General features: G+C 64.2%; 1 protein-coding gene across 5 annotated transcripts in view; it reads left to right on the top strand.

The window, feature by feature from the left end:
* Window positions 1-16,239, top strand: part of PDGFRB (platelet derived growth factor receptor beta) — a 36,677-nt gene extending 20,438 nt beyond the window's left edge. For 3 of the 5 annotated variants that reach the window (XM_021085013.2, XM_085015083.1, XM_021085014.2), the window contains exons 8-23: window positions 88-203; window positions 1,627-1,750; window positions 2,155-2,366; window positions 4,619-4,713; window positions 5,605-5,737; window positions 6,363-6,467; window positions 6,775-6,885; window positions 7,960-8,119; window positions 9,013-9,173; window positions 9,698-9,816; window positions 10,053-10,175; window positions 10,928-11,039; window positions 11,435-11,534; window positions 11,993-12,098; window positions 12,957-13,189; window positions 14,388-16,239. In XM_021085013.2, the coding sequence (XP_020940672.2) occupies window positions 88-203; window positions 1,627-1,750; window positions 2,155-2,366; window positions 4,619-4,713; window positions 5,605-5,737; window positions 6,363-6,467; window positions 6,775-6,885; window positions 7,960-8,119; window positions 9,013-9,173; window positions 9,698-9,816; window positions 10,053-10,175; window positions 10,928-11,039; window positions 11,435-11,534; window positions 11,993-12,098; window positions 12,957-13,189; window positions 14,388-14,571 (2,194 nt within the window). In that variant the 3' untranslated portion in view covers window positions 14,572-16,239. Of the gene's footprint in view, window positions 1-87; window positions 204-1,626; window positions 1,751-2,154; window positions 3,195-4,618; window positions 4,714-5,445; window positions 5,738-6,362; window positions 6,468-6,774; window positions 6,886-7,959; window positions 8,120-9,012; window positions 9,174-9,697; window positions 9,817-10,052; window positions 10,176-10,927; window positions 11,040-11,434; window positions 11,535-11,992; window positions 12,099-12,956; window positions 13,190-14,387 lie in introns of those variants that run through there. The other 2 variants (XM_085015084.1, XR_014839147.1) reach the window with 2 other exon arrangements.
* Window positions 16,240-20,036: the final 3,797 nt, after the last annotated feature.

The following is a 20,036-nucleotide window of genomic DNA, read 5'->3' as shown; positions in this document are numbered from 1 at the left end:
CTGGTTTTCCGGTCTCTGCAAGAAAGGCGGGGGCTGCCTGGGTTCTCCCAGCTCTGACGGCGGGGTCTCCTGGCCTGTCCTCCCCAGGTATGTGTCAGAACTGACACTGGTGCGGGTGAAGGTGGCCGAGGCTGGCCGCTACACCATGCGCGCCTTCCACGAGGACGCCGAGGCCCAGATCTCCTTCCAGCTGCAGGTCAATGGTGAGCAGCCCCCATGCAGCTCCCTTCCCTGCCCCTCCCACCGCCATTCTCTCTCCCTTCCTTCCCTGCCCACCCACCCAGAGGAGGCACAGAGAGGGTGGCGGAGGCCCAGGATGCGGGAGGCGGGGTTTCGGCCAGGCTCTGACACCGACCTCTGCTCTGTGCCCATGCCCTCTCTTCCCCAGCTTTACGGGAGGCCATCGGGCTAGACGGGCGTTTCCAAAACCTTAGGCGTTCACGTCCCAGTGCCGTGGTTTCTCCTTCTCATAAACCAGACTCTCCTACTTACTAGATAGTTATTGAGCAACTAAAAATGCCCGTCCATTCAACATTCTTTTTCGTCTCTTTTTTAGGGCCGCACCTGTGGCATATGGCTGTTCCCAGGCAAGGGGTTGAATCAAAGCCGTAGCCGCTGGCCCACGCCACAGGCACAGCAACATGGGATCCGAGCCATGGCTGCAACCTACACCACTGCTCACAGCGACGCCGGATCCTTAACCCACAGAGTGAGGCCAGGGATTGAACCTGCATCCTCATGGATGCTAGTCAGGTTCATTAACCACTGAGCCACGATGGGAACTCCCATTCAAGGTTCTCGAGGCCACTGTGCATCTTGCATCCCTGTGGGGGGAAGATAAACATCCAGCAGGAGGGGGATAAAGCAGCAGACCCCCTACGAGGTTAGAAGGTCGCAAGTGCTGTGAACTGGGGAAAAAAAAGGCCGGGTAAAGCTGGGCATGAGGACATGAAGCGGGCGAGGGCCTCAGCCAAGTGGCTGTTTGGGAAAAGGGTGCAAAGGCGGGAGGGCTGCAGAGAGGCCCGTGTGGCCAGACGGGGCGCGGGAGCCTGGTCAGAGGGGAGGTCAGAGCTGAGCCGGGGCAGGTGGCGGGGAGGGCAGATCGCACAGGCCCTCCTGGGCCCGGACTGGACTTGGGCTTCCACTGCGACTGACATGGAGAGGCCTTATGGGGTCTTGAGCAGAGACGTGACACAAGAGATAATGACTCCATGTTTTGTGCATTGACTTCCTAAAAATAAATGCATTTTGAGTGAAAACTGAACCTCTCCATCCTAGATGGAAAATGGGCCTCACATGTCATAAATATGAAGCAGCCACTACGGTAAACTCTGAGAAAATAAAACAATGGTAGGAAATTCCAGTTCCATGCTCGTGCCTGCCCAGGCCTCTGATCCTGAGGCTTGCTCTCTTTGTTGAAAGGGAAGATTAGCACATCTCAGAGAGGCGTTAGAGACGGACCGGCACCCCACCGAGGCCCTCCCTTTGAAGTACCCAGAAGGGGGATCTGCCAGTTTTGGGCGGGGATTCCTGGTATTTCGCGTCACCTGCACCCTGCGGCTGCTCCCCCCAGCGAGCCCCTCCGCGGGCCTGTCTTGCTGACTCTGTTCTGACCTCCCCATGCAGTGCCCGTCCGTGTGCTGGAGCTGAGCGAGAGCCACCCCGCCAGTGGCGAGCAGACAGTCCGCTGTCGTGGCCGAGGCATGCCCCAGCCACACCTCACCTGGTCCACCTGCAGCGACCTCAAAAGGTGAGCGGGCCCGGGCCTCCATCTCCCAGGGTACCCACGGCTGGCGGCACGGAGGCCGTGATGTCATGTGGTCCAGCGCCTTCCTCGGAGAACACGGTTCCGGGCTCCACGGAGACGCCCTGCATGGCCTGGAGTGCTGTTTTTCCTTACTTTGACCCTGGGGGATGAAATGAAAGCCGGGGTTTTGCCATCCAAGTTTCTCAATTCTGGGGCGGGAGCGCCCCTGCTGGTCGGTGGCGGGATCACAGGAGGAACTGGCTTAGGACGAGGCCTTGCGAATAGAACTGGCCTGGCCCAGCCTCCTCCCACCACCACCCCGGGGCGCTCCCTGCTTTGGGCTTGGGTGTTCCTGTCTGCAGAGGGAAGGAAGGGCCTAGCAGCTGACCCCGCTGGCTCTCCGGCAGGTGTCCGCGCGAGCTGCCACCCACGCCGCTGGGGAACAGCTCTGAGGAGGAGAGCCAGCTGGAGACCAACGTGACCTACTGGCCCCAGGAGCAGGAGTTCGAGGTGGTGAGCACACTGCGCCTGCGCCGCGTGGATCAGCCACTCTCCGTGCGCTGCACGCTGCACAACCTGCTGGGCCACGACGCGCAGGAGGTCACCGTGGTGCCGCATTGTGAGTCCGCCTCCTCCATGGCCCTGGCGCCCCTCACCCTGCCTCTAGCTGGCCAGTGTGCCCACAGCGGCCGAGCCAGCACAACCGTAGCCCGCGGGAGCATCGCGGGACGGGGCGCCCCGCGCACTCACACAGCAGCGCAGGAGCGGCATGTGTGTACATCCACAAGCGTGTGCAAATGACCCGGGACTTTCTTCTTACCTGTCGTGTGCACACACTGTCCGTGTGTGGTACGCTGTGTCCGTGAGCCGCCTGATCATTGGGCACGGGTGCAAACCCTCTGTCTATAGATTTGCAAAACAGGGGGAAGAAGGCCCGGTCCCCACGTACCTGCGTGAAACTAGAGCGTGTCTGTAGGCGTGTACACGAGCATGTTTATGTGTGTAAACGCACCAAGCGTGTGTTTGTAAACCACCTCCAGGGCCACGCCCAGTCCCCGGGCAGGTGTATAAACCCATGGGTGTGTGTCTGTGGGCGTGCAGGTGTGCAAACAGTGCATCGTGCACACTGGCAGCATCCCGAAAGCCTGGGGAGACAGAACGCCGCTCCGAAAGAGCACACACCCCAGTCCCCGACCTCGGGTGCTTGCTGAGCCCACGCGCAGGCTCACGTCCATGCGTGATTCTTGTCCGTATCAACAGCCCTGCGTTGCGTGGGCTGCCTGGCGGTCCCACACATGCACGGGCTTCATGTAGTCACCTGTTGCCCCGTTCAGTAAATGGTCGCAGAGTCCCAGCTTCTCACTGGGGAAGCCCAGCCCTGCCCGTCCCCTAGTGCCCGCAGTCCGGGGAGGAGGCAGACAGGGAACTGGGCAACCTCCCTGTGGGGGTGGGCACCCGGGGGGAAGCCTAGAGGGAGGAGGGGTTTCAGCCCCGGCTGTGGGATCTGGGAACGCGTCCTGGTGAGAGGAAGCTTTAGGTCAGCGTGAGATCACCAGGAGTTAGCCCGGTGGGGGCGGGGGCGGGGGCTCTGCTCGGAGGGAACAGCCGGTGCGCAAGCCCAGAGGCAGCGTGCGTTCAGAGACGTGCAAGCCATTCAGCCTGGCTGGAGAACAGAGTGTGGGTGTATTTCGGGGCTTGGGCAAGAGGCAGACGGGAGGGGCTGTAGGAGAGGCGGGAGCCAGGGCAAGGGGAGCCATGAGGGTTGCTCGAGGTGTTTGGACATTTTTATGCCTGCACGCAGGTCCGTGGGCTTGTGCAGGCAGGCGTGCCTCTATACAGACCTGCCTCCCCCGCTCTCCGGTGGGATGCCTGGGGGCTAAAATGCCTTATCTCACCCGTGCGCCCACATGTGTACCTGAAAGCGGGCACCTGCCGACCAGCTTCGAGCTGGAAGAAGTAAAGCTTTGGTGCACCACCTGAGGGGGAGCCATGCACCAGCGCCCGGGGAACTGCCGTGGCTGAAGGCTCCCCTTTTTACTCGGAGATGGCTCCCTGGGAGATGCGGGCTTCCTTCCCAGGACGTGTGACCTGGTGGGAGAGGGAGGAGAGGAGCGAGGCTGGTCTGAGTCCCTGAGGAGGAGGGAGGGGCTCTCTAGGGAGCAGAGGAGGGCAGCTGGGGGACAGGGAGGAGGGATGAGTTTCCGGGGCACTACGTGGGTGGCTGGAGGGGCAGGGCAGGGGCCATGAGAGTCTGGCCGGGGTGGATGCGGCGGATTGGGAAGGAGGGGGTCGCTGGGCGGCAGAGAGGCTGAGGCCTTGGGGGGACAGGAGACTCAGGCTTGAGCGGGCCCTTTGTGGCTACCCGAGTTCCCAGGGTGGGGGGGGTGCTTTACAACTGCCATCACCACCGCACCCCCCGATGGACATGCTGGGTGGAGTGGGGGAGGAAAGAGGCCGCCTTCTGCAGTTGGGAAGCATCAGCCCGAGCGCTCAGCTCTCGGGCCCGTGGGCCCCTCGGTCGGGCTCTGTCCTGGCTGCGACAGCGCTGATGAGGACATGGATTCAGGGGAGACGTGCGCCCAGCCCAGCTGTCAGGCGCTCACATCCAGCTTGCAGCCACGGCAGGGAGGCCGCACGGACCCTGGCAAAGGGCTGAAGGATGGGAGGCCGGGAGCGATGCGGGGTAGTCAGGGCACCGCCTGGGGTGTTTACGGGAGCGCCTGAGGGTCTGACCTCGCAGGCCGAGGCGGCTGGGGCTGCTTCCCTTCCGGCGGGCCGGGCGGGGAGGGCTCTGTGGTGCCAGAGATGGACTGGGGCGGGGGGAGCGGCAGGGGCCCGTTTGCCGCTCAGCAGCTCTCGCGCCCGCCCCAGCCCTGCCCTTCCAGGTGGTGGTGGTCTCCGCGGTCCTGGCGCTGGTGGTCCTCACCGTCATCTCCCTCATTATCCTCGTCATGCTCTGGCAGAAGGTAAGCGCCCTGCCTCCTGGGGGCGGCCTGCCACGCCGCCGTCTTCACGCGGACGCCCTCTGCCACCCTCGAGGGCGGTAGGTCTGGCCGTGAGTGCGGAGCTCAGGTGGAAAGGGTACAAAGTGAGGCCGGGGTCCGAGCTGCCTCCGGCCCCAGCACCCCGGGCCCCGCGAGCCGGGTCCTGGCCGTCCCGGGGCCTCCTGTCTCTGCCGTCATCCCAGCCCCCACCCCGGGCCCCGCCAGGCGTCGCCCCCACCCATCCCAGCCGCAGGGCCTGGGACCTTCCCGGTGGGCCGCCTGGCCTCTCCAGCTCGCAGCCCTAAAACCACCCAGGATTCCACGGACGGGAATTCTAATCCCGTTCGTCAGCAGTGCTGAGAGTCAGCTCTGAGAGTTTATCCTTCCATGACCCCAGTGTCCTGCAGTTCCCGGGTTCGGGCTGCAGCTCGGCCACAGTTCTGTGCGTCTAAGACTGCAGCCCTGTGATTCCAGCATCCCGTGGTTTCAACATTCCGAGGTTCCGTCTTTCCGAGACTCCCGCTTGGGGCCGGGCCGGCCGCCCCCGGCAGAGCGTCCCCTCCCTCGAGTCACCTTCCAGGGCTGCCTGCTCCTCTGCTCTCGTCTGAGGAGCGGTGGCGGTTCTGGGAGAAGCCAGTGAGGAGGCTCTGATGCGCCTGCCCTCCGCTGTCGGCTGCTCCTCAGCCGCCTCCCCCGGGCGCCCTCCCCCTGGAGCCCAGGGAAGCCCGGATGACTTGCTGTGTGACCCTGGCTACGCCCCAACCCTTCTGGGCTTCGGGGTCTCTCGCCCCATCTGTTTCCTAAGGCGCTGGGCCTCGTGGGCCTCAAGGCCCGGCCCCCCTCCGATGACCCATGCCTGGTCTCGTCCTGCAGAAGCCGCGCTACGAGATCCGGTGGAAAGTGATCGAATCCGTGAGCTCTGACGGCCACGAGTACATTTACGTGGACCCCATGCAGCTGCCGTACGACTCCACCTGGGAGCTGCCACGGGACCAGCTCGTGCTTGGTCAGTCCAGGACCTCGAGCGGCCGTCTGGGCACTTGGGGCGGGGGGCGGGCACTATCTGAGGTCCAGGCCCAGCCTCGGCACGACTGGCTTGGAGACCTCAGGCTGGTGGCTCTGGCATCTCTGGCCTCAGGGCCCCTCTGGCGGGGTCAAGAAGATCCCCAAGGGCCCCCAGCCCTGAGGTCCTACGGCCTGTGAGGAGTGAGATGGGACCCCTTGGTGGGGGGGTGAGTATTGGTTGAAGGCGGGCTGAGTGCCAGGCTGGTGCGTCGTCCAGCCAGAGAGGCTGAGGGGGTGCAGAAGAGCCGTGTTCCCTTTGGGGAGGGAGCACGGCTTCCAGAGGCTAAAGATGGGCAGGAAAGCAGGCAGGACCAAGGTGAGACCAGGCAGGACGGAGATGAGACCAGGCAGGACGGAGGTGAGACCAGGCAGGGCCGAGGTGAGACCAGGCAGGACGGAGATGAGACCAGGCAGGACGGAGGTGAGACCAGGCGGGGCTGTGGCGCACTGTGATTTTAGCAGGGGCACGGGAGAAGCAGCTTGGGCACAGGGTGGGTGGCTGACCTCTGGGGGCGTGGGCATGCACCTCCTTGTGGGCCCGGCGCTGAGAAATGGTCTTTTCCCAGGACGCACCCTGGGCTCTGGGGCCTTTGGTCAGGTGGTGGAGGCCACGGCTCACGGCCTGAGCCATTCTCAGGCTACCATGAAAGTGGCCGTCAAGATGCTGAAATGTGAGTCCTGGGAGCCCTGCCCCCCTGCCCCCAGCAGGCCTCATTCTGATTCTCCGGGCGGGAGAAGGGCAGTCCCGCCTCAGCTGGCAGCACTGGGGATTCTGCTTTGGGAAATTTCTCCTCCTCTGGGGGCCTCCTCCCCTCCCCCCATCCCCCCCCCTTCTTCTGGGCGGGGATCCTCGCCCCCGTGGCTGCCTGGGTCTGTATGTGGGTCAGCGCAGACCAGGGCAGAAGGGCCAGAGGCCTTGGTGGGGCCTCCACAGGCCTCGGCGACGGCCCCGGCCTGAGGCCCCCCTCTGTCCTGCAGCCACAGCGCGCAGCAGTGAGAAGCAAGCCCTCATGTCGGAGCTGAAGATCATGAGTCATCTCGGGCCTCATCTGAACGTGGTCAACCTGCTGGGGGCCTGCACTAAAGGAGGTACCCGCCCCAGGGGATTCTGGGAGAGTGCCAGGGGCCAAAGCCCTCCCCCCCCAGTCCCTGGACCCCAGGACACTCCAGCCAGAGGGCGTGCCCATCCTGTCCAGTGCCGTCGCCGCACAGAGCCTGACGGTCACAGAGTCGCGTCACCTTCCCGGCCAGAGCGCTCCTCCGGTCCCCGGCCCGAATGGTTTCTAAATCACGGAGGCCTCTGACGTGGAAACATTTCGTAATGATGTTAAAGCCTGAGATAAGGACCAGCTCATGCGACCCTGAAATGAGCGGCAGCCCCACCCCGGAGACCCCCCCAGCGTGCTCCCTGGGGGCTGCTTTCACGCAGCTCGTGGAATGAGGTCTCTCCAGCGGCGTGGGCAAGTTCCTGGGCCAGGGATTGAACCTGCGCCACAGAAGAGACCCGAGCCGCTGCAGCAGCAATGCTGGCTCCTTCACCGCTGCACAGCTAGGGAACGCCCCCTGCCAGATGTTTTTATTTGAAGCTCTGATTACAAGTTAGGCCACACACACAAAAAAAGGGTTATCACCATTTGCAGCTGCTTACTGCAAGATCTGGGATTTTCCTCAGTATTGCGAAACCAGAGCAGAATACAGAAGTACGCTGTGTACGTGGGCCAGTTTATGTTTGCAATAATCACACATTTCAAAATTTTTGATTCCACTAGTATCTTCAAGCTGCCACCGATGGCCTCTAAGTCCGTGTGTGGTGCTTGAATTTAAACAGTGACCTGTCAATGAACAGTTGGCTTTGTTGCCTTTATGTCCTGGGCTCCTGAGTCCACGTTGTCGAAAACAGCTAACCCTGAGCTGAGCTGACAAGGCCTCATCTCCTGAAACCTCCGTGCCCCCCTTGGAGGGTGCACCTATTAAGTGGGGCGAGGAAGCCTCAGGGAGACTGGGCACCTTTGTTCCTGGTCAGGAAGAGAATCCAGCTTTGCCTGGAGCCTGCCGCACCTGCAGTCCCGCCTGCAGCCCGCCGCTGTCCTGATGGCTGTGATGGGAAACCAGAAGGCTCCAGGGCCCGTCCCCGGGCCTGTCCCTGAGCCCGTCCCTCCGCAGGTCCCATCTACATCATCACCGAGTACTGCCGCTACGGCGACCTGGTGGACTTCCTGCACCGCAACAAGCACACCTTCCTGCAGCGCTGCTCCGACAAGCGCCGGCCACCCAGCGCCGAGCTCTACAGCAACGCCCTGCCCGTCGGGCTCCCGCTGCCCAGGTACCGAGGGGGCGGCCCGGCCCGGGCGGGAGGCAGAAGCCAGGGTGGGCAGTGTCGCTCCTGCAGCTGGGTTTCCCTGGCTCGCCAGCCGGCTGGGGACCTGGCCCTTGTGCACCCCGAGGAGGGGGATGGTGGCACCGGCTGCCACCTGCTGACTGTGCCAGGCCCGGTGCTGCTCCTCAACCCCTGACCCTGTCCGAGCGCCCGTGGCCCCGTCCCAGGCTGACACCAGCTCCTGCACTGTCCTCCCTTGTGCAGCCTCCCCACCCGCTCCGCACACCAGCCTCTCCAGGGCCTCAGGGCACCTCACCCGATCTTCTTCTTTTCCAAAAATAACAGTTCTTCCTTCTCGTGCTCATGACAAAGGCCACACATGTTCATTCCAGAGCCGAGAGGAACTTGAGGCAGCCGCGAAGGACACAGAGACACTGGCTTGTGTCCTCCCCCGTTTTGACTGCTTTCCTCCCAGTCCTTCCTCCCCGAAGGGACCCGTGTGGGGAGCCCTGCCACGCTCTGGGGAGCTGACCTGCGGGCAGAGGCGCGAAGGCGGTCCGTGCCCACGCGCAGGGCATCCTGGCTGGGTGGGGCTGGAGTGGCCCCGAAAAGCACCTGGGCACAGGTGGTCCTGTGAGCCCTGTCCGGGGTGCCGTGCCTGCCCTGGGCACAAGTGCTCTGCGGACTCGCCCTGGGTCCTGTGTCATCTTGGCAGCCTCCGTGCCCAGCTCAGGGTGGGTCTGAGGTTGTCTGGAAGGGCTTGTCACATGGGCATCCCCTTGTGACACACGGGGGTGGGGGCTCCGTACGTGAAGGAGAGAGAGGCCGAGCCGAGCAGCAGGAGCGGCAGGAGTGGGAGAGCCCGCGCCTCTCCTGCTGTGACGCCCCTCTGCCCCCAGCCACGTGGCCCTGCCCGGGGAGAGCGATGGCGGCTACATGGACATGAGCAAGGACGAGTCGGTGGACTACGTGCCCATGCTGGACATGCGGGGGGACGTCAAGTACGCCGACATCCAGCCCTCCGGCTACATGGCTCCTTATGATAACTGCGTCCCCTCGGGTGGGTGTCATGGGCTCCTCGTGCCTGTGCAGGCTGCCCCCTTTCCGCAGCCTTTCCTCTGCCCAGCTGGGCAACAACAACCCGCCAGGGAGGCGGTCCGGTGCCCGTTTAATAGAGGCAGAAGCGGAGGCCATCCGCCTGCCCAAAGCCGCTGTGTGATGGAGCCCCCGTGTGAACCCCCGCTTCTGGACCCGGCGTGGTGCGCCCGGGCTGCAGGGCGGGGAGATGGCACGGTGAGAGGCGCGCCTGGCCTTCCGGGGAGACGTGGTCTGCTCAGAGCTGGCCCCGGGCTGGTCCAGGACCCCGAGAGCAGAGGTGGCCCAGAGCGAATTGCAGAAGCTCTTCTAGGCCGTGAGGGCTCTGAGGTGGTAGGAGGGCTGAAGTCAGACGCTGGGAAATTGTTAGACAGTTGAAAATCCTGGACATTCAGCCTCCACGGGCCAGAGACCAGGGTCCCGCGGGCCACAGGGAGACACAGCCGATGGCCGGCGACCTGTCGGGTGACCTTCTGCTCTTGCCTGTAGCTCCCGAGAGGACCTGCCGGCCGACTCTGATCAACGAGTCCCCGGTGCTGAGCTACACGGATCTCGTGGGCTTCAGCTACCAGGTGGCCAATGGCATGGAGTTCCTGGCCTCCAAGAACGTACGTTCGGTCACCGCGAGCGGCGTGGGGTCCTGGGGGGCTCGCGCAGCCGGCCAGGGTCTCCCAAGTGCACAGCCCCGTGGGGCGGCCCTCGGGGGGTGAGGTCAACCCGTTGCCTCGCACCGCGTGGCCGCTCCCACCTGAGCCACCTGTGTCCTGCCCGAAGCCCCGAAGCCCTGGACGCGTCTTTGCCCCCCACGGGCCCCAAGGCTCAGCCCCGTCTCCCTCCTCCCCAGTGCGTCCACCGAGACCTGGCGGCCAGGAACGTGCTCATCTGCGAGGGCAAGCTGGTCAAGATCTGCGACTTCGGCCTGGCCCGTGACATCATGCGGGACTCCAACTACATCTCCAAAGGCAGCGTGAGTCCGCGCGGTCCGTGTGGCTGCGGCTCGTGGGCCCGCAGGGCAGGGCTCCTGGTGGCCCGACCGGGTAGGCAGGGACAGTCGGCCCGCCCAGCGCTGTGTGCAGGGACGGCGACGGGCGTCCCCAGCTGTGCTCGGAGTGGGGTGGGTGGGGCAGAGGTGCCAGGGCCGTGGCGGGGCGGCTGGGATTTGCCAGTTGCGGCCTCGGCCAAGGGCCCCGTCGTAAGGGGTCCTGGGAAGGTTGCAGGGAGCAGGCCAGACGCGCTGCCCCAGCAGCGGAGGTGAGCAGAGGGAGCGCAGGCAACAGGCCAGAACAGATGAGTAAGGCAGGCTGCGTGTGCTTCAAACGTGCCTTCTGTTCATGTCCCCACCTGCCACGAGCTGGGGTCACGCTGGGCCCCGGAGGCACGGGCTGAGAGCTGGGAGCGCCAGGCACCCCCGCCTCACTCAGCCCAGGGTCTCTACTGGGTGGGGAAGGGTCCCGTTCTGCGAGCAGCCTCAGGCCCTGGGCACTTCCCCGCAGACAGGGGCTGCTCTGGCCCCAACATGTGGGGAACAAGCTCCGCCCCCTGCGCCCCGGGCCAGCACTGGGTGGACGTGGGACCCGGGTACCAGCTGGGAGGGCCCTCAGGGACTGGGAAGTGAGAGAGCGCTGAGGGTGGGGACTGCCAGGCCGCCCCCGCCCCCGGCCCCCCCTCCCCTCCCGGCCCCCAGCGCCCCCCCCCGCACTCAGTGTCCCCCCCCCACAGACCTTCCTGCCTCTGAAGTGGATGGCCCCCGAGAGCATCTTCAACAGCCTCTACACCACCCTGAGCGACGTGTGGTCCTTCGGGATCCTGCTCTGGGAGATCTTCACCCTGGGTGCGCGTCCTGCCGTCCCCCCCTGGCCGCGCACTCCTCCGTCCTGGTCGGGCTCGGGGCCAGGCTGGGGGCCGGGCTCGGGGCCCTGGGTCAGGCCCCAGCTCTGCCTCTTTCTGTCGCTGTGTGACCCTCACAAGCGTCCTGCCTCCTCTGGGCTCTTTGCCACCCCGTCCGAGTCTCGGCGGGTTTGGACAGTGACGTCCTCTGGATCCCTGATTTTGGGGAGGGAGGCGGGCTCTGTCCAGAGCCTGTGGGGGGGCCCACATCTCCCAATGCCAAGGCCACTGCACCTGCACCCACGCCGGGCTGGCGTACCCTTCCCTGTCTCGTAGAAGAGGGTTCCTGCCACTTTTCTGACCCCCGGGCCTGTGTCTCCTGACTCTGCTCCCCGACAGGTGGCACCCCGTACCCAGAGCTGCCCATGAACGAGCAGTTCTACAACGCCATCAAGCGGGGCTACCGCATGGCGCAGCCTGCCCACGCCTCGGATGAGATGTAAGTGGCGCCTCTGGGAAGCCGTTCTGATGCCAGCAGTAGACGGACAGCCGCCTCTGCCAGCTGAAGCTGGGCACTCACGTCTAGGTTCAGCGATCTAGAAAACCCTCGGTCTAGCCAGCCCCAGGTGTTCCCATGACGGCATCCACAATCTCTGTCCCCCCGGGACCCTGCCGTCCTCCGTGCTGGCCTCACTTTCAGGCTGGCACCCTCCAAACGATCCCATCCCAGCCGCTTTCACCATAGTTCCCACGAGAGGCCCCAAGCTGGCTGCCGGGGCTCAAGTGGAATCACACGGGCCCACCTGGGTCACGGGCTCACCAAGGCGTGGTCAGGCCCGGGGAGCCACTGACCGGGGGCGGGGGTGGTGGGAGGCTGCCCGAGGGAGCCCCTCGCCCTCCTCCCGTCCTCACCTAGTCCCGGGAGCCCCGACGCTGACCGCTGTGCCCCCTCCCCAGCTATGAGATCATGCAGAAGTGCTGGGAAGAGAAGTTTGAGATTCGGCCCCCCTTCTCCCAGCTGGTGCTGCTTCTCGAGAGACTCCTGGGCGAGGGTTACAAAAAGGTGGGTCGAGGCGGGGTGCGGGTGGGGCATGGAGCCTTCCGGTCCAGAAGCAGACCTGGGCCAGGCCCTGCGAGACGTGCTCGTGTCTGGGGGACCGTCCTTTACCTCTCTGGGCCTCGGCCTCCCTGGCGGTGCTGATGACGGGTGGGCTGGAGCCGGAAGCTTACTTGAGCAGCACAGAGACTTTTGAAGTAAAAGCCTCCGTGGAAGCTGATGGGAGGTGGAGGCAGAGCCTTCAGCCCCTTCAGCCGGCCTCCTCCTCTTGCCTTGGCACCCCGCCCAAATCCTGGCTCCTCCACCAGTTCGAGCAGCCCCAGGCTGCATGAGCACTAAGGCCTGGACTGCTTGGACCCCGCCGCAGGCTCATCCAACGCAGTCAGAGTCAGCGGGGCCTTAAAACCCTCCTTGCCCGACTGCGAAGCTAGTGTGAGGAGATGCAGGTGCCCTCAGGCCCAGACCCAGCCCTCACCCTCAGTCCCGCCTAAGCCCACTTCCAGCCGCGTCGGTTATGGCTCCAGGACCAGTGGGAGGGAGGGGGGGTGTCCCCGTTCCGCGGCCCCAGCAGGGGAGGACGCGGCAGGCCGAGGGCCCGCACCTGTCTGCTGTGACGGGGGGCGGGGGAGCGGGTGGGCGGCGCTAGGGTTTTGGGTGCTGGTCTGAGAGCTGCCCCTTCCCCGGTGGCCCGGGGCTCCCCGGCCTTGCGAGAGGCCAGGGACGAGGGCACCTCAGCCCCGTGGCTTAGGGCCGTCCTTCCTCTCGGAGCACCGGGCGCCTTATTACACGAGAGGGGCGGGTTGGGTCAGGGTCTGAGTGCGCGACGACCCCTAACGGCACTTCTGGTCTGATCCCCGGGAGCAGAAGTACCAGCAGGTGGATGAGGAGTTTCTGAGGAGCGACCACCCAGCTGTGCTCCGGTCCCAAGCCCGCCTGCCCGGCTTCCCTGGGCTGCGATCCCCCCTGGACAGCAGCCCCGTCCTCTATACGGCCGTGCAGCCCAACGAGGGTGACAACGACTACATCATCCCCCTGCCCGACCCCAAGCCCGAGGTGGCCGACGAGGGCCCGCTGGAGGGCGCCCCCAGCCTGGCCAGGTAGCGCTCCCACCTGCCGCCCGAGGCAGTGCTGTGTGTCTGTGTGCGGGTGTCCTCGCGCTGCGAGGCGGGTCTTGAAGTGAGTTGCCTGGAGCGAGAACCTGTTCCTGCCGGTGGATGGAGGAGGCAGCTGAGCTCCCTTGACCTTTGAGGACCTCAGGTGGGCCGGGCGGGCTGGTGAGAGCCTCAACAGGCTGGGACTTCCGGTAAAGGAGCCCCCGGGGGCCCTCTGCCCTGTCCCCTCCAGGCCCTGCCCAGCCCTGCTCTCCCCTTCGTCACAGCCCTGATGCTCCTCTGGGGGCATCGCCAGCCGGGCCTGTGGTCTGTCCTTCAGGACCACACCCTAAGGACCGAGGCAGCCTGGCACAGGGAGGCCGAGGGCCTGCAGGAGTTTAGGCCAGAATTCAGACTTGGTGGGGGTGGGGATTGGTGCTCTTTCGCCTTGGGACGTGGCGAAGTTACAGTGCGGGGGGCTTTGGAGGAAGGCCAGCTGTCACTTGGATCTGATGTTCCCCGTGTGGCCAGACCCACACCCCAAACCAGATCCTCCCTGTGGTGAAGCGGCAGGGGTTCCAGGCTGGCTTCAGGCTCCAGCTCTGCCGCTCAGCGCCGTGGGACCCAGCCAGGCGCTCTGTCTCTGAGCACATCTCTCCACCTGCGCCGGGAGCGCACGCAAGACCTAGAAGGCCCCCGAACCCTCTAGGAGGAGCGAATATTCAGGGCTCCGAGTAGCCAGGGTCCTGCGCTCAGCCCAGAGTCCCAGCGGCCTTGGGGCTGTGAAAGCTGCCGCTGTCCTGCACCCCCAGCCACGCGGCTTCTCCTTTCTGAGCCTCAGTCTCATGTGTAGAGTGAAGAGGGTTAGGGATGCTTCTGGTCGGGGGTTGCTGTGGGGATTAAATGAGGCCACGGTACCTCCGGGCGCACAGGGGCTGGAGACACCGACGGGCGAGCCATGAGCTCTGGGGCCCCTGGCTGTGCCCTGGGGTGCCCGCTCCTGTGCTCTCCCAGCAGTGCCCGGCTGGGACTGGCCTCAGGGTGCCTGCCTTGCAGAGCGTTCAGGAGGCCCCAGGGAGCACAGGTGTGCGAGGTGTGCGGCGCGAGGGGGGCACAGGCCGAAAGCTCGGCGTCGGTGCTCTTCTCACTCCACTGGGCCTCGCGCACGGGCAGCTGCTCACTTCCTCGCTGGCCTCCCCTCTAGCTCCACCCTGAATGAAGTCAACACCGCCTCCACCATCTCCTGTGACAGCCCCCTGGAGCCCCAAGAGGAGCCAGAGCCAGAGCCGCAGCTTGAACCCCGGGGGGAGCTGGAGCCAGAACCAGAGCGGCCGCTGGAGGCAGGCTGCCCCGGGCCCCGGGCCGAGGCGGAGGACAGCTTCCTCTAGGGGCCGGTCCCCCGCCCTGTCCAAAGCCCCCCTCTGCCGCCCAGCACCCCATGCCTCCCGGCCTGGCCTGCCCCCCCCACCAGCTGTCCCCTCCTGAAAGCTTTTGCTCGTCGCACCCCAACCCCGGGGCTGGCTTAGGAGGCAGCAGAGCAGGAGGGGCCGTGGCCAGTCCTCTGCCTCTGGGGAGCCCGTGTGACTCTGAGCCAGGACGCTCCCGGGGGACTCGGTGTTCTCATCTGTAAGATGGGAGAGGTGGCCGGGCAAGCACGGTGCAACCCTCGCTCCCCGGCTGCCAGGTGCGGAGGCTGGGCTCCCCGGGGAGACGCTCGGTTCATGAGGTGAGCTGCCAGCTGCCCCCAAGCCTCGCACTTTTATCTGCCAGGAGCTGGGCGGGGACCCCGGCCTCTCTGGGGCCTGGCCTTGGACAGCGTTGCCTTAGGCAGAAGCCACCTCCCTCAGTGCTTTCCGGGCCCGAGCTGGACTGGGGCCTTCCGTGCTTGCTTAACCCCCGGGCTCGAGCCGAGTACAGGACCCTGCCCCGGGCGCTCGAGGGGCGCCTCCCCTCAGACGGTGCCTGTGTCCGCGTCTGCCAGGCCCCTGAGCCCAGGGGTCTTGGTCCTCGTCACTGCCAGTCTTCCTCCCCCCTCCCGGAGTCTCCAGGGCCACACAGGCACGCGTCTGTGATGGGGTCTGCAAGAGACACCCACACGCGTGGGCTGGTACGTGGGCCAGTGTGGACCGGGCCCGCCTGCCGCCTTGGAGGAAGCCCTGCCCTCTCTGGGCCTGTTTTCTCCGTTGAAGAATGAACTGGTTGGACTTGCTGACGTCTGGGGCCCTGCCAGCACGAACATTCGAGAACATTCCAGGGCTTGTACACTTGCCCAGGTGAAGCAAGACCAAACACCCCAAACCTGTCTCCCAGGGGTCAGCCGGGGTCTGGGGAGACTCCAGACCCCACATCACACTCCGAGCATTCAGGAACTGTGACCCTTCTCCAGGCCCCTGGCAAGTCCCAAAAGGCCAGCTGCTCGGGCCTTGACTCTGTGACAGCCGGCGTCCTGGAACGCCTCCGGCAGCTGCCCCAGGAACACGGGGAGACCACGGGGGCCCTCGCAGCGCCCACATGGCCTCTGGAGCTCTGCCGGGCAAGGAGGCAGAGTCAGCAAATCAGACCGTCGGGCACTGCCCACCAGCCCAGCACCTGCCGTCCAGGTCTGTGCCCTGGACCTAAAGGACCGAGAAAAGGCAAGAAGCCTTGGATGGGGGACCTGAGAAAGGGGCGCGAGAGGTGGGGTTGCCTTCCCACCCGCCAGCTGCCCCATCCTGAGGCCGGAAGCATGGGAGGGGCTTTGTCTGCCCAGGGGGAGTGGGCGCTGTGGCCAAGGCCGGGGGCAGGGGAGGGCCGGATGCGGGTGAGGGGAGGCCCAGCGCCTCTGGACACCAGCCCCCTCTGCTGGTTGGCAGCCCTGAAGCCTGGTCCGGGAGAGGGTGTGGGCTCTCACTACGGTACCAAAGACGTAATCACCTAGGTTTACAAGTATTCTTAGGACTCACATAACTCACATTTATACAACAGAAGTGCTATTTTGTACGCCATCAAATTTGCCTCTCTGTGTACTTTTTTTTAAGAGAAAGATTTTAATATTAAACTGGTGCTTCTCACTCACAGACTTTGTGGTCTCTCTCGGGTTTGGCTCCCCGGGCCCGGGTTTGGGTCCTCCGCGCCCAGCGGGATCCCCGCTCTGGCCCCTTTGGCTCACATCTCTTTGCATCTGCAATGTGGAACTTTTCCCCCCGCCCCATGCTGCTCGCTGGGTGGCCGGGACCCCGGGCTCTGGGTTTCCAGGTCGTGGAAGCAGGAGGTCCTCCCGGCTCCGCGCTGCCTGGTGCTGGGCTGGCAGCCGGAACACCACCCGCTACCCCCACCCCCCATGTGCTTCGGCTTTGGCTATTAAGCCGGGCCCGCCCCCACCCTCCCTCCGCTTGGCCCGTGGGCCCAGATTGCGGCCGGTGCGGCTCATGAGAGGCACCTGCTAGAGGCCCAATCACAGGCCTGGGTGAGTAGGGGTCTGGTGAGAGTCGGAGCAGGGCCGACGGACGGAGCGCCCAGGGGGCCAGAGAGCAGGAAGGACGAAGAGAGGCAGCGAAGGAGAGCGAGGAAGAGGCGGATGTGGGGTGAGTGTGGCCGGGGCAGGGCCGGGCAGCAGATAGCCAGGCTGGGAGAGGGGTGCCCACGGCCCCCACGCTGCAGCGGCTCAGGCGTGCAGGGCCGGTGCGAGCCAGGCCTCTCCGGGGTTGCGGGCCGGCTCGGTACAGGCCGCAGTTCCCACTGTCCAGCCCAGGCCTGGGAGACCAGGCGGCAGTGCAGGGCCGGGGCAAGAGAGCTGCCAGGGGCAGAGGGCAGAGGGCACGGGCCCTCGACCCAGCCCGGGGCTCCCCAGCCCTCCCGCCCGGGCCCTTGGCTTTCAGCCCAAGCTCTCGCAGACCTGACTGCGTGACCTTGGCCGTCCCTTGCTCTCTCTGAGCTGAGGAAGGGGCACCTCATCTGGGAGCCCCAGGCCTCCCTGGACGGCCTCCAGAGCTCTGAGGCCAGGGCCGCGTGCGGACAGGAAGGGAGCCGGAGGGGCTGTGGACTCATGGGCCAGCCGCCAACGCAGGGGCTGCCGAGCCCCCTGGAGCCCCACCCGTGGCAGGGCCCGGCCTCACAAAGCCCACCGTCCTGGGGGTCCTGGCCTTGGGCCGTGACCCCTCCTGTCGCGGCTGGGGCAGGCATGAGCAAGCCGTCCCGGAGCCGCCGGTGGGGAAATGAAGGAACCACATTCCGAGGGGAGCTGACCCTGCCCGGGGAGGTCAGCGGGCGGCCCCCTCCCTCATCTCAGCCTTGGGGGCGCCAGACGGCCTCAGGCCTCTGTCTCCCCGGGGGGGAAACGGGGCCGCGATGCCACAGAGGGAAGAGGGGACTAAGGCGCTGGCGGCCCGTCTCAGCATTGACTCTGTGCCGGGCTCTCGGGTGGCCCGTCTCCCACTCAGCCCACCCTTCCTCTGGCCCAGGAACTGCTACTGCCCCGCAGGACAGAGGGGATGCCAGCTAAAGGGGTGGAAGCAACCTGCCCGGGGTCCTCTGGGCACAGGGTGGGATAGGCCCCTGGGTCGGGCCGAGGGGAGGGGAAGCTGGGCAGGGCCTGGTCTCTGCCGCCTCCTGCCCCCACCCCACCCCCACCCCTGACCTGGGGGGAGCTCCCGTCGTGGCTCAGCCGTCACCACCCGACTGGCATTCATGAGGACGTGGGTTTGAACTCTGGCTTTGCTCAGTGGGTTGAGGATCTGGCGTCGCCATGAGCTGTGGTGTAGATTGCAGATGCGGCGCGGACCCTGCCTTGCTACGGTGTAGACCAGCAGCTGCAGCTCTGATTCAACCCCTAGCCTCCACGTGCCGCAGGTGCAGCCCTAAAAAGACAAAGAGCACGAGGAGTGTTGGAGCCACAGCTGAGGCTGGGGAGTCCGCGGGTCACCTCCCACCCCACCCCCGGGCGGCCACGGGACGGGTGAGCTGGAATTTTCCTCCGAGACGATGAGCCACTCGACCACACAATTGTTCCGCCGCCCTCTTCACCGCCAGGGTCCTTGTTCCTGGAAAAAGAGGGAAAGACTGAAGCTTTGCTCTGGGGGCGGGGCCTGCCCCCTCAATGCTCTTTCTCCAACTGGGGCCCGGTCTCCACAAAGCCTCCTTTATTTCAGCTGCTCATTCAGCTTCACAGCAGCTGAGATGACTTTATAGAGCGGCTGTATGAGGTACCCCTGCGTCCAAAAGCACCCATCACCAAACACCCGAGAGAGAGAGGCCGTTTCTCGGCGTCATTGGCAGTTTTGATGCTGATACCATTTTAAACGTCTTTACTCGGCAAGTGCGTGTGGAGGAATTTATCTTCTGGTAATTCTGCCTCTCGCAGTGGACAGCTTAGTTGTCGTCTAGGTTTTTCTCCCCAGACACATCCTCGCTAATGTTTGCATTTCGCATCTCTGCCTGTCTCTGTGGATGTACAGCTGTAATTCCAAAGAAAACTAGCAGCACCATATTGCAGGCTCCGTCCTGGACACACTCAGAGGTCCGTGTCACATACAGATAGTAATTAATTAATTAATTCTTTTTGAGAGCTGCACCTAATTTTTTTTTTTTTTTTTTTTTGGTCTTTTTGCCATTTCTTGGGCCTCTCCCTTGGCATATGGAGGTTCCCAGGCTAGGGGTCGAATCGGAGCTGTAGCTGCCAGCCTACACCAGAGCCACAGCAACGCTGGATCTGAGCCACATCTGCGACCCACACCACAGCTCATGGCAACACCGGATCATTAACCCACTGAGCAAGGGCAGGGTCAAACCCGCAACCTCATGGTTCCTAGTCGGATTCATTAACCACTGCGCCATGACGGGAACTCCAAGAGCTGCACTTAATTTAAAGCTTACCGTGTGCCTGCAATTACTTAACCACTTCCTTACTGACAGACATTTAGTGCGGCAGAGTTAGAAGTTACACTGGAATGAGCATGGTTCAAAGGGCATATTTGTTTTTTTTATTGTCATTTACAGAGTTGAGCCCGTTTCTGCTGCACAGCTTAGTGACCCAGCCAGACTTAAGTAGACATTCTTTTTCTCCCCTTGTCTTCCATCATATGCTCTGTCCCAAGAGATGGGATAGCGTTCCCCGTGCTGTACAGCAGGACCCGCTGCTTATCGAAGAGGGTATTTCTCTCGGCACGTGTGTGTCTCTTTTTCCGTGGTAAAGAGTAAAAAGAAATCGAACATTTAAAATGTTTCCGGAGTCCAAAGGTTCCCCTAAAAAGACCCCAAATCACAGTGCTTCTGGGAAGCGACCAAAAGCAAACGTCCAAATGATGAAGCCACAACGTAATTCTTGTCGGGCGCTCTCTCTGGCCGCCTGGAGGAAATCTGGAGCCCCTTCTGTTTGTTGAGAAAGGCCACAAACAGGCGACAGAGGCACCGGGCAGGGTCTTTCAGATGGGCCTAAAAGAAGGACTCAGAAGTCCCAGAGCTCCCGCTGCGGCTCAGTGATAATGAACCCAACTAGTGTCCATGAGGACGCAGGTTCGATCCCTGGCCTCGCTCAGGGGGTTGAGGATCCGGCTTTGCCATGAGCTGTGGTGCAGGTCACAGGCGTGGCTCGGACCCTGCGTTCTGTGAGGTGGAGGCCGGCAGCTGGGGTTCCGATTCAACCCTTAGCCTGGGAATTTCCAAATGCCGTGGGTGCGGCCCTAAGAAGACAAAAAAGAAGAAGAAGAAGAAGAAGAAGTCTGGCCGAGGCAGGAGCTTCCTCGAGGTGCAGCTCAGCGCCGGCGCAGGCTGGCCCCCGCCCCCCGCAGCCAGAGGAGGCAGCACACGTCTAGAAAAGCCAGTGTCCCCTTGAGACCCTGGTTCTGTCCAGGTCCCTCCCCATTGAGAGCGGGTCCCT

The sequence above is a fragment of the Sus scrofa genome, chromosome 2 (assembly GCF_054392235.1).
Source record: "Sus scrofa isolate SSC_HxYL_T2T_F1_AM1 chromosome 2, Sscrofa_HxYL_maternal_Yorkshire_Landrace_v2.0, whole genome shotgun sequence".
NCBI lineage: Eukaryota > Metazoa > Chordata > Mammalia > Artiodactyla > Suidae > Sus > Sus scrofa.
Note: the sequence above shows the minus strand (reverse complement) of the source record. Positions and strands in the feature narration are given on the sequence as shown.